Below are 13,197 nucleotides of genomic sequence, written 5' to 3'. Positions count from 1 at the left end.
CACATGACTCCTAATCGGGATTTCTTGATTGACTTTCAGAAAAATGATAGTGGATCAGTTTTGCTTAGTGATAATGGTGCTTATGATATAAAAGGAATTGGGTCAGTTCGAATTGCAACACATGATGGTATGATCATAATTCTTACAAATGTAAGGTATGTTCTAGAACTCAAACGAAATCTAATTTCTCTAGGAAAATTAGATAGAACAGGTTATTTCTATAAATCTGAGAATGGAGTTCTGAAGGTTATCAAGGGTTCTTTGGTTAAGCTGAAGGGGACCTTGAGGAATGGTCTTTATGTGTTGGAGGGTAATGCAGTTTCAGGTAGTCCTGTTGTTGCATCTGGGAAAGAAACAAATAAGTCTATGTTATGGCATAACAGACTAGCTCATGTGAGCGAAAGAGGTCTTCAAGCTCTTTCACAACAAGGTTTTCTTGGAGGAGTCAAAGACATTGAACTCCCATTTCGTGAACATTCCATAATGGGAAAGTCTACCAGAGTGAAGTTTGGGAAAGGGAAGCATTCTACCAAAGGAATTTTGGATTATGTTCATTCAGATTTATGGGTCCTATAGAGGTACCTTCTATGGGAGATTCGAGATACTTTATATTGATCATTGATGATTTTTCAAGAAAGGTGTAGATGTATCCACTGAAACAGAAGGATGAAGCTTTTGGAAAATTTCTTGAATGGAAAAAGCAGGTTGAGAACCAGACAGGTAGGAAGGTAAAGTATCTGAGGACAGACAATGGTTTGGAATTTGTGAATCACAAATTTGATGTATTTTACAAATCTGACGGAATTACGAGGCATTTCACTGTAACATACACTCCATAGCCGAATGGTGCTGAGAGGTACAATAGAACAATTATGGAGCGTACAAGATGTCTCTTGAAAAATGCTTCATTACACTTGAAGTTTTGGGGGGAAGCTGCCCAAATAGCTTGTTATCTTATTAATAGGAGTCTGTCTTCCGCTTTAGGCCTAAAGACTCCTCAAGAGATATGGATAGGAAAAGCTCCAAGCTTGGATCATCTCAGAGTGTTTGGATGTTCAGCTTATGCTCATGTTAAGGAAGGGGAGCTAAATAAGAGGGCACTGAAGTGTATGTTTATTGGCTATCCTCAGGGTGTTAAAAGATATAAACTTTGGTGCTTGGAAGATGATAGATTTAAATGCATTATCAGTAGAGATGTGACCTTTAATGAAATAAAGATGCCATTTCGTGTCAAAGAGCAGCAGACAGTTGATCAGGTTGAGGCAGAGGTTAGAATTTATTCTAAAGCACGACCATCAGTTAGTTCAGATGATTCTAGTGATCAGTCATCCAATTCTGATGGTAGACAGCCTCAACTGTAGAGGACTTTGATTGATGAGGGAGCTTTTGGTGAAGAAAGCTCAAGTAGCAGTGACCTACAGAATTATCAGCTTACACGTGAAAAGCCTCAACGGGTGAGGCAGGCTTCTACGAGGTATGGTTATGTTGATTTAGTTGCTTATGCTCTTACTTGTGCAGCTGACAGTATTGAAGCAAACCCTCTTACTTTTGAGGAGGCTATTGTATCTGATTCGAAGGAACAATGGAAGGATGCTATGGAAGCAGAGTTGTTCTCATTATAGAAGAATCAGACATGGTCATTAGTTCCAAAGCCTTCTAATCAGAAACTCATTTAGTCAAAGTGGATTTATAAAATCAAGCCAGGTACAGGAGGTGAAAGCAAGCCTAGGTATAAGGCTAGGCTGGTAGCCAAGGGCTACACTCAAAAGGAGGGAGTTGACTTTCATGAGATTTTCTCTCCAGTGGTGAGGCTTTCGTCCATTTGATTAATTTTATCTATTGTTGTTCACTTTGATATGTTTGTTGAACAGATGGATGTCACCACAGCTTTCCTTCATGGTGAATTGGAGGAAGTGATCTACATGACTCAACCCAAGGGCTATGAGGTGAAAGGAAAGGAAGACATGGTTTGTCGTCTTCATAAGTTCATCTATGGACTGAAGCAATCGCCAAGACAGTGGTATATCAGGTTTGACACCTTTATTCTGAAGTAGGGGTTGAAGCTCATATGATGCCTGTGTGTACTGGAAACTATCTCAGAAAGGTACATATACTTATCTACTTCTGTATATAGATGATATGATTCTGGTGTCTAAGGATTATTCTGAAATCTGTGATCTCAAGAAACGATTGAGTAGTGAATTTGAGGTGAAAGATTTAGGTGAACTGAAAAGGATCCTAGGCATGGATGTGAAAAGAGATAGGGAGAAAAGTTTGTTAACCATTTCGCAGGAGAGTTATGTGCATAAATTGCTTGAGAAGTATAATATATCTGGTTGTAAGGCAGTTTTGACAACCTTAGCATCTCATTTTAGGCTTTCTTCATCTCAGTGTCCTATTACTGAACAAGAAAGGTTAGAGATGGCTAATATTCCCTATTGTAATGTTGTTGGAAGTATTATGTATTTGATGATTTGTACTAGGCCTAACTTGGGATATGCTATGAGTATGATAAGTAGGTTTATGTCAAATCCTGGAAAGGAGCATTAGAATGCAGTTAAATGGGTGCTTCGATATTTGAAAGGTAGTGCCAGTGTATCATTGTGTTTTAGCAGGTATTGTGATAAATCAGCAGTATTGGAAGGCTTCACAGATGCAGATTACACTGCAGACCTTGACAAAAGAAGGTCTTTATTAGGTCACATTTTTCATTTGTTTGGTAATATGGTCAGTTGGAAGGTTGTTTTACAGTCAATTTTTGCCTTGTCTACTACTGAGTCAGAGTATATTTCAGTGAGTGAAGCTGTGAAAGAGGCAGTGTGGTTGAAAAGGATAGTTGGTGAGTTGTTGTCACTGGAGTTCATTCCTATCGTCCGTTGTGATAGCCAGAGTGCTATTCATCTTGCGAAGAATCCATCTCATCACGAACGGTCTAAGCATATCGATGTCAAATTTCATTTTATCAGAGAAATTGTGGCCCAGAAAGATGTTGAACTGGTCAAAGTTCATACAGTTGAGAATTTATCAGATATATTAACCAAAGTTCTTCCAACCCATAGGTTTAAATACCTATTAGATGGGCTGAATATTAAATCTAGATGATAGGAAGTTTGGAGAATCAACTTGGTACTTAAATATTCTTATTATGAGGGAGATTTGTAGAAAATAACAAAGTATTTAAATGGGTTTTATTGGATTTTTTGTGAATTTAAAAGCCCAATGACATTCTTGTAATTATGAGCAGTGGTATTTTGGTAATTATCTTTTCTTCTCCAAAAATTAGGGCCAAGATTCGTGTGACCCTTTGGCTGAAGAAAAAAGTAGCAGCCGCCTAAAGCAAAAACGGACTCTGGGTGAGGGAGCCGCCTGGGTAGCCGCCAGAGGGAAGAAAACTGCAGTCAAGAGCCGTAAACCGCCGGTAGAAGACGAACATAATCGATCTGAGCAAGCGACGGTTTGGTTTGGGAAGTTCGCGACGTGGGAGTGGGTTTGGCTGTCGTTCGGTGCGCGTGGGTTCCGGTTCCACACTAGTGTTCGGTAGGTTTCGGTTCAGCGTGGGTACGTCAGTCATTTTCGGTTTAGCGCGTGGGTTTGCTGCAGATCTGGGTTTGGTGGTTCACCGGTCAGAGGCGGGTAGCACACTTGATTTAGGCTGTTTTGCAGCGGGTTGTTCTCGGTTTTCAGAGGCAACATTGTGTGCGGATCTCTCTCGGTATCAGTGGATACTGAAATTACAGATTGGTGTTTTGTTGATTATCTATAATTTGTAAATTCCTTTATTACTCATTAATAAAATAATTCAAGCTGGTTCTCAAAGTGGATGTAGACCAAACTGGTCGAACCACTATATATCTTGGTGTTCTTTACTGCTTTTAATTTATTTATGCTGATTGTTTGCGTTCTATTTGGCTATCTAAGTTAGGTTCAGAAACTCTCATAGGTTATATACATGGACATAAAAATATATCTACAATGCAAAGAGTGCAGCTATCGATCTTTAGTGGAGGGATCAATAATGATTGAATATTGATTAATTGGATTAAAAGAGTTTAATCAATTAATCTCATATCATTGGAGCTCTAATCTCTAGATCCATAAAGTCTCCTTGTTAGCTCACTAAAGTATAATAATGAGGAATGATTTAAATTGTTCAAATCAAATGAGGGAATTTTATATTAATGAGATTAATATATAATGGTTAATTATAGATATGATCTATAATCCAAATCATGTAAGAGAGACATGCATCTTATGGATGTAGTCATAACATGCTTATATAGATCTCTTGATAATGATATTCATATGAGAATCCCAGAAGAACTTAAGGTACCTCAAACATATAAATCAAATTCCTGAGAATTGTATTCAATAAAGTTATAGAGATCGCTATATGTATTGAAACAATCAAGACGAATGTGGTACAATCGCCTGAATGGATATTTATTGAAAGAAGGATATCAAAACAATCCAATATGTCCATATATTTTTATAAAGAAATCACAATCAGGATTTGCTATTATAATTGTATATGTTAATTATTTAAATATAATTGGAACTCTTAAAGAGCATTTAAAGGCAATAGAATATCTTAAGAAAGAATTTGAGATGAAAGATCTCGGAAGAACAAAATTTTACCTTGGCTTACAAATTAAGCATTTAGCAGATTAGATATTTGTTTATCAATCAACTTATACAGGGAAAGTTTTGAAAAGGTTCTATATGGACAAAGCACATCCAATGAACATTCCAATGGAAGTTCGTTCACTAGATGTGAAGAAAGATATATTTTGACCTCGAAATGATAATGAAGAGCTTCTTGGTCCTGAAGTACCATATCTTAGTGCATTCAGTCCACTTATGTATCTTGCTAATAATACAAGATCAAATATTGCATTTTCAGTAAATTTATTAGCAAGATATAGTTCTTCTCCAACAAAAATACGTTATTATGGAATTAGGCATATACTTCGTTATCTCCAAGGAACGATTGATATGAGTTTTTTTTATTCAAATAAATCAAATTTTGATCTAGTTGGTTATGCAGATTTTAGATTTTTATCTGATCCACACAAAGTTAGATCTCAAATAGGTTATCTATTCTCATATGGAGGAACTGCTGTATCGTGACAGTCAGTGAAACAAACCATAACGGCTACTTCCTCAAATCATGCTGAAATTCTTGCAATTCATAAGGCTAGTCGAGAATGTGTATGGCTAAGATCAATGACTTCAACACGTTCGTGGAACATGTGGTTTGTCTTCTAGTAAAAATCTTTCAACAATATTATACGAAGACAACAAAACATGCATATCCCAAATCGAAGAAGGATATATTATAGGAGATATAACAAAGCATATTTCACCAAAGTTTTTCTACACTCATGATCTTGAAGAAAATTGCGATATCACTATACAACAAATTTGTTCAAAATATAACCTAACAGATTTATGTACAAAGGCATTACCTACCACAATCTTTGAAAAATTGGTGCACAACATTGGAATGCAGTGACTCAAAGATGTTAAGTGATGTTTCCATGAGGGGGAGTAAATATATTCTTTGGGAGTATAAATTATATAAAATATGTACTATTTTCCCTTCACTAGGATTTTTTTCCCATCGGGGTTTTTTCAAGTAAGGTTTTAACGAGACATATTTTATATATATAATGGGCATTTCAAGGGGAGTATTATAAATAGTATGATAATAGATATCCATATCATGCTTAGTGTCCATTGAGCATGTGTCATGCTCTCATTTCCCAAAATTTTATCCATTTGTCTCAATATTACACATTATTAGTGTCCATGTATCTACCTCCTACTTGCCAAATTGCCTACAAGTAGTGGCATTTGGTGGGTTTTGAAAGATACATACACATTGGATAAAATCCATGAAAATTGGAGAAAATAGAGATTTTAGAGTATTTCATATTTTATTTATTTATATATTATGTTTAATTTTATTTTAATATTTATTTATTTTATTATTATATTACAATATATTTATTTTAATATTATATTTTATTGGTATCCATATTCTTATTGTGCTTCTCAAGTTTACAACCATTGATATCATTTACCATTTATTTTTATATAAAAATTTAGAAATTTTTATTATAAATTGGTAAATAATAAAAGAAATAAATAAATTATAAATTTTGACATCTGAACCCAAGACTTGAAGTTTGAAAACACGTGCCAGCCATTACAACATAAAAGAATACGCCCATTTTATAAAACTAAAAACTGTCTTTTAAAAAACAACTTTGTTTTCCTTAACGATTTAAGAATACGTTTTTCAACTTGAAAAAAGAAAATATAAAACTTAAATACCAAACAAATCCATTTTAAATAATTAAAAAAAATCAACTAGTTCTCATGACTTATAATTTTTTTAATTTTTAAAATTTGACTTAATTTTTGAAAACAATAATTAAAGTAGATAATAAAGTAACATGATTTTTGAAAATAATAATAAAGCAACAAATTTAGAGGTGGGAGATATTATAAGCTTAATTTTCAAATATTAAAATAAAAAAATAATTGATTAGCAAATTGGATCTAAATGGTTAGTTGTTACCAAAGAATATGAGAACAAAAAGCTTATTATAATTAAGAAATGGGCATTAATAATACTTTAACCCACAACTAATATAGTAATATATTACATAATATCTCATTACAATTGACTATGAATATTCGCATACAATTTAAAAGGAAATAATAATCTTTGATATAACCTTTGAAGTTTGAGCAATAGATAGTTTGAGATTCACCTCCACAATTTAAAAATAAATCATTTAAATTTTACTATTTGATCATCATTTTGATTTTTTTTATAATTTAATTAGTTTTAAAAAATTAAATTTGGAAATACTACTTTGGTCCATTGTTTTCTTGTTTTATTATTTGCTTTCTAAAAATATTTTTAAAAACAAGTCAAATTTTTTATAATTAAAAAATAAATCCGTTCGATAATGATTTTGTATTTAGATTTATATTGTTGAAATTTAATGCTTGTTTTTCTTTTCAACTTTCATATTACATGTTTCAGTTTTCTTATTGATATGAATACACACTTAGTTATATTCTTTAAAAAAATAATAATAAATTGGTTTTTTTTTTTTGTCGTTTTCAATTTTTTTTTTTGTTGTTTTCTAAAACATGTTGGTAAAAAAATAGATGACAAAACAAATAAACTTATAGGAAAAAAAATATGTATATAAGCTTAATTTTTAAGAAAAAATGATAAATTGAATATTAATAAAAAAACTACGTAAGCCTCATTTATTATTTTTTATTTTTAAAAATCAAGTCTATTTTTTTTGCGTAGTTTTATTTTTTAAAAATTAAAAGAGAATTTTTAACTAGATTTTAAAAACAAAAATTAGTTTTTAAAAATATTTTAAAACTGACTTGATTTTTTGAAAATATTGGTACGATATAAATAACATGACAAAAGATTTAAAGGCAAAAAGAGTAAATATAAACTCAAATTTTAAAAGTTAAATAATTTCCAAATAGACCGTTATTTAAAATATTTTATTTTGTTTTTAAAATTTAGCATGTAATTTAAAGAAATGTAAAAAGCTTGGAAAAAAAAATGCGACCAAACGTTTCAAAAAGCGAAGATCTATCCAAAACAAAATAGTTGTCAACTGTATTTATTTATTTTTATTCTTTTTCTATTAAATAAATTTAACCTGTACCGATTTAAATAAATAATTCAAAGATAAGCATAAGATCCCATCCGATCCACATCATGGACATATTTACATGATTAAAAATATATTTTATAATATCTCTTTTTTTTCTGTCAAATCTTGTATATCTCCATTGATATACGTTAATAAATATGCTGTTCAAATCTCTTATTTATTAAACTTTGTACCCAGAATTTAAATATTAAAAAAAAAAAAACTGAGGTTGTTCCAATTAAATTTGAAATGTTTCGTTTTAATTTTGTTTTTTCAAAACAACCCTTGAATATATCATTTAAATTATTATACGCTCTACCATTATACCTCTTATATAGTTAATTAATTACTTAATAAAGAAAAATACAAGCTAAGCTAATTAACCCATGAACTATAAAAAGAAAAAAAAAAATCTTAAAACTTGAAATTTGCTGCACGTAATTGCCAATAATTTCATTTAATTTAAAAAACTAGAGCGAAGGATTGACAAGAATTTTTATAAGAAAAATAATTAGGTACAACTTAAATGTATACATCTCCTATTCTCCTTGCATACCTTCAATTATGGAGGAAAAGTTTTTTAAAAAATAATTAAAAAACATATTCCACGTGTCTTCTTGTTGTTGGACACTTAGATAAAATACAAACCCATTGAACATATTCTGCATTTATAATTGGGATGTTGCAACTTGTGGTACCACGTGGATAGGAAAAATGTTGGCGTCATATGGAAGCACACGTTATGGAATGGAAATATAATTAATTAATTTGATCTGTTTTTACTTGACATGGATGACTTCTTAGGTTTTTTCCTTAGTTCTGAGTGTCTCTCTTTTATTGTTTTTGGGCAGAAGGAAGAAACCTTTCTCTATGCGGCAGTGAGTGTAATTTGAATAGACTGTGTATGTTTTTTCCTTAGTTTTGAGTGTTTCTCTTTTATTGTTTGTTTCAAGTTATCGAATTGTGGTGTTTGATTCAAATAGTTCGTATTAAACTATTTAAAAGGAGATTTATAGTGTGAATTTTGTAATCATTGTAATCTTCATCATAGTAGAACCTGAACAACTGGATTGTAGAATATTTTATTCTAAATTCCCAACAAAAAAATTGCTTTATATACCCCACGAGCTAGAAAAATCATACCAAAACAAACCTCGTTGGCGTTAGGTACCAAAAGAGGGGAAAAAAAAAGGAAAATAATTGTTAAACAACTTTAACTTGTCCAATTATTATTTCTCTACAATCATCAAATAATGGAGGCGATGAGTCCAAAGCCCTCCTTTGAGGGAGAAGCTGGTTCATATTACAAATGGTTGCCTTCTGACTATCCCTTGCTTGCTCAGACCAAAGTCGCCGCCGGCCGCCTTCTCCTCCGCCCTCGTGGCTTCGCCCTTCCTCACTATGCTGATTGCTCTAAATTCGGCTATGTTCTTCGAGGTATCTTCTCTCTCGCTAGCTTTCTAATATCGACTTTTACGTTCTATTTTTTTTCATTCGACCTTTTAGATGTGAAAATTCAAATTTCTTGAACTTTCTATTTTTCTTCATTGATATTGACTTTTAGAAGTGAAAGAACTTTCCATTTTTTTTATTGATGTCAATTTTTAGAAGTAAAAGTTTAAATTTTCTCAAGCTTTCTATTTTTTTTTTCATTCATATCGACTTTCGCTTTCTATTTTTTTTTTTTTCATCATGGATATCGATTTTTAGAAGTGAAAGTTCAAATTTTCTTGATTCGTTTGATGACTATTTGATTTTTAAATTTGAAACTTCTAACATTGATACCATGTTAAATCTAAGGTTTATAACGTCGATGTTGATGGGTATATCGAGATCTTAATTTTATGAAAATTCAAAAAGTAAATTTAGACTAGTAAATAAGTCTTTTATAATTTTAAATAAGTTAACATGTCTATTATTTTGTTGCTTACTTTCTTTATATTTCATGGATTTTTCTACCATATAATTGAATATAGATTCATCCCTCGTATCGATGTCGAATTCATAGAAATATAAAAATATCTACATATCAATAAAAATTTAATACTATAGCCAAATCATTGATTGATTTTAAAATTTAATATAATAGATGATGATAAATTTAATTGTATCAACTAGACCTTGATAAATGTTGTACGATACTTTTAGGTGAGGATGGAGTTGCAGGATTCGTATTTCCAAAAAAATGCAATGAGGTGGTGGTGAAGCTAAAGAAAGGAGATCTAATTCCGGTGCCAACCGGAGTCACGTCATGGTGGTTCAACGACGGAGACTCTGATTTAGAAATCATCTTTTTGGGTGAAACCAAAAGCGCTCATGTCCCCGGTGACATCTCTTACTTCGTCCTCTCCGGCCCTCTCGGCCTTCTACAAGGCTTCTCGCCGGAGTACATCGGAAAATCCTACTCTCTAAACAAAGAAGAAACAACCACACTTCTCAAAAGCCAACCCAATGCCCTAATCCTCCCCGTTCAACAATCCCAATCCCTTCCCAAACCCCACAAACACAGCAAACTAGTTTACAACATTGACGCCACCGTGCCGGACATCAGACCCAAAGTCGGGGCTGCCGTCGTTACAACGGTGATGGAATCCAAATTTCCGTTCATTGGCCAAACTGGTTTGACGGCAGTTCTTGAAAAGCTCGACGACAACGCCATCCGGTCGCCAGTGTACATCGCTGAGCCGTCCGATCAACTGATCTATGTGGCTAAAGGATCGGGGAAGATTCAAATTGTCGGACTTTCGAGTAAAATTAATGCAGAGGTGAAAATGGGTCAGCTGATTTTGGTCCCCAGATACTTCGCCGTCGGGAAAATCGCCGGAGAAGAAGGCTTGGAGTGTATTTCCATGATCACAGATACTCAGTAATGAAAAGCTTCGACTTTTTTTTTTTATTATTATTTTTTTATTTGGGTTTTTTCTGAATATTAAAAATTAACATCTCTGATATTAAATTGAACAGTCCTTTGGTGGAAGAATTGGCCGAAAAGACGTCGGTTTTGGAGGCATTGTCGCCGGAGGTTTTTCAAGTTTCTTACAACGTCACGGCGGAGTTCGAGGAGCTCTTTAGGTCAAAGGTTTAACGAAGACTTGTCTTTGGATGAGAGACAATAATTGATTATTGTATTATTATCATTTAATCATGTATTTGATTTGGTCTATGTTTGCAAATGTATTTCCATGCCAATAACATAATATAATATTTGTTTGCCAAATGATTGATGGAGTCCGTTTAAATTTCTTATGGAACTAAATCATTATAAATTTTAATTTATAAATCTAAATTATTATATATTAAAATTTACAAATTAAATTATTGTCAATTTAAAAATATGAGGTAAATTGTTACAAATGACTAAAAATCAAGGATTAAATCATAATTTCAAAAGTCAAAATAAACTCAGTTTAATAATAATTAGCATGATTTTCTTTCTAGAGGTCAGGGATTCAATCTTCATCCTTACAATTTGTTGTCCTTAAAGAGAGATCATAATTTCAAATAATATATAAAGGTCAATATTGTTTTTTTTTTTTTAATTTGTTTATGTGGCCTGAAGTGGTAAGGTTGGCATCTAATTTCATGATCTTGATCTTTTAACCAATTTTTTTGGGAAATTGCATCAAATGGCTTATTTCAATTATACCCTAGCATCCATATTTTCACTTTTTTAATTATTGAAGATATGGTAAAATATATAAAAAATATTCAGCTGGCCAAAATCATGGAGATTTCATTTTTTCTTATTCTAAAACTACCCTCATCATATATATTTTAAATCCAAAGTGATTCTCTCCCACTTTTTTCCTTCTTCTTCAGCTTCACCTTTAGAAACACCAAGCTCTAAAAGCACACATTTAATCTTTCAATTGCTTCTCGTTTTTTCTGTTTACAATTTGTTTCGATTAAGAATCTCGAATTTCTCAGCTGGAAATTTCGATTTCGCTTTGCTGGCTGTAGATTTTTTTAGCGATTGGTGGAGGGTTCTGTTAGGCCTGCTTTTGGAAAAGAAAAAACAAATTAGCCCAAATGATAAAAATAATATGAGGCCCTTTTCTGCTGATCCAATTCGAAAAGCCTATTCTTTGCCCAAAATTCTTTGGTTGGTAGAGAACTTGGTTGAGAAGAGCCCACGATTTTCCAGCTTATGCCTTACATGTGGTCGATCCCACTGCTCTTTGTCTGATGGAAAAATGAAAAGTCTTTTGTTTTTTGATGGGTGATTAATGAAAACAAAAAATTTCCTTTCTCTAGCTTTCAGATTCTCTCGTTCTCCGCCTTTCTGTGCTCTTTTTTTTTCTTCTAACCCTAATGCTTTCTTGTTTGATCTGTGCGATTGCTTTGAGTATACGATGGAGGAGTCTTGCAATCGGGTAGACGATGGCAGAAGAAAAGGGTAAACGATCATGCAATCGTGTAGACGATTGTTGGAAGAAAGGTAGATGATTGGTCGATCTTCTAGGCGATATGAAGAAAAAGGCAAACGTTGAGCTAACTTAAGCTATCTTGTAGACGATGAGAAGAGAAGAAGAAAATTTGCTCAGCGATGTACGTGGTTCGGCTATTAAAGTCTACGTCCACAGGAAGGAGAGAGTTTTATTAAGAAGCTAAGTCACAGACCCTTTTTTTTTTTTTACAGATCTTTCAAGTTTTCTTGAAGCTATGTATTGTTGTTGTATCTAAAATTTGTAAATGATGAGTAATTATACTAATTTCTGATACAAGTAGTTACAATAACTAACTGTAAAGATTAAAGAAATGTGAAACAGCTTCTTGAATGTTGATGTATGAGCTTATATTCTTCAAATCTCCATTTTAAGCTCAACATGCAACCTCTTCTTCTTCTGGATTTAACAGGTCTTCACTCTTTTTCAGGAAGCAGAAATCCGATCTGACCAAGACAGCTAGCAAGCTTGAGTTTACTCACAGGTTTGGTAAGCATGTCGGCTGCATTCTCGGTGGTATGAACTTTTAGCACCTCGACTTCTCCTTTCTCTATTCTGTCTTTGATAAAGTGATACTAGATATCTATATGTTTGGTCCTTGAATGATACTGAGGGTTTTTGAAAAGGTGAATGGCACTTTGGTTATCACAGTAGATTTTAACTACTGCTTGATTAATTCCAAAGTCCTTCATCAATCCTTTTAACCATAGTGCTTCCTTTATTTCTTCTGATAGAGCCATGTACTCTGCTTCTGTGGTTGATAAAACTGTGATTGATTGTAAATTTGCTTTCCAACACAACAAGTTAGGACCAAATAAGAATAGATAACCTGTTAGAGATCTCCTTTTGTCTTAGTCACCTGCAACATCTGAATCAACCATATAGCTCTAAATTTGATTCATTAGTACTTTGATACATTAATTTTGACTGTTTAGACTAATTAAGATATCTTAAAATTCATTTTGTTGCTTCCCAATGTGTTTTTCCAGGGTTAGAAATGTATCTACTGACTAAACTATTGCTGTATGATAAGTCTGGTCTAGTAGATATCA

The 13,197-nt window shown here is 32.7% G+C and overlaps 1 protein-coding gene across 1 annotated transcript; it reads left to right on the top strand.

Moving 5' to 3' along the window:
* Positions 1-8,455: 8,455 nt before the first annotated feature.
* LOC150038418 (glutelin type-A 2-like) lies at positions 8,456-10,917 on the top strand. The gene is made up of 3 exons (XM_090308274.1): positions 8,456-9,137; positions 9,849-10,566; positions 10,665-10,917. The coding sequence occupies exons 1-3, from the start codon at positions 8,954-8,956 to the stop codon at positions 10,783-10,785; spliced, it is 1,023 nt and encodes a 340-aa protein (XP_090164400.1). The 5' UTR covers positions 8,456-8,953; the 3' UTR covers positions 10,786-10,917.
* Positions 10,918-13,197: the final 2,280 nt, after the last annotated feature.

This window comes from Benincasa hispida, chromosome 1, assembly GCF_027475165.1.
Source record: "Benincasa hispida cultivar pf3 chromosome 1, pf3_genome.v1.1, whole genome shotgun sequence".
Lineage (NCBI taxonomy): Eukaryota > Viridiplantae > Streptophyta > Magnoliopsida > Cucurbitales > Cucurbitaceae > Benincasa > Benincasa hispida.
The sequence above is the reverse complement of the archived record's forward strand: the minus strand, read 5'-3'. Positions and strand labels throughout refer to the sequence as shown.

Excerpts from the sequence above, each read along its gene's own strand:
- LOC150038418 (XM_090308274.1), top strand. The coding sequence starts at position 8,954 with ATGGAGGCGATGAGTCCAAAGCCCTCCTTTGAGGGAGAAGCTGGTTCA. Across the intron at positions 9,138-9,848 it reads ATTCGGCTATGTTCTTCGAG|GTGAGGATGGAGTTGCAGGA; the intron begins GTATCTTCTCTC and ends CGATACTTTTAG. Across the intron at positions 10,567-10,664 it reads TCCATGATCACAGATACTCA|TCCTTTGGTGGAAGAATTGG; the intron begins GTAATGAAAAGC and ends TAAATTGAACAG.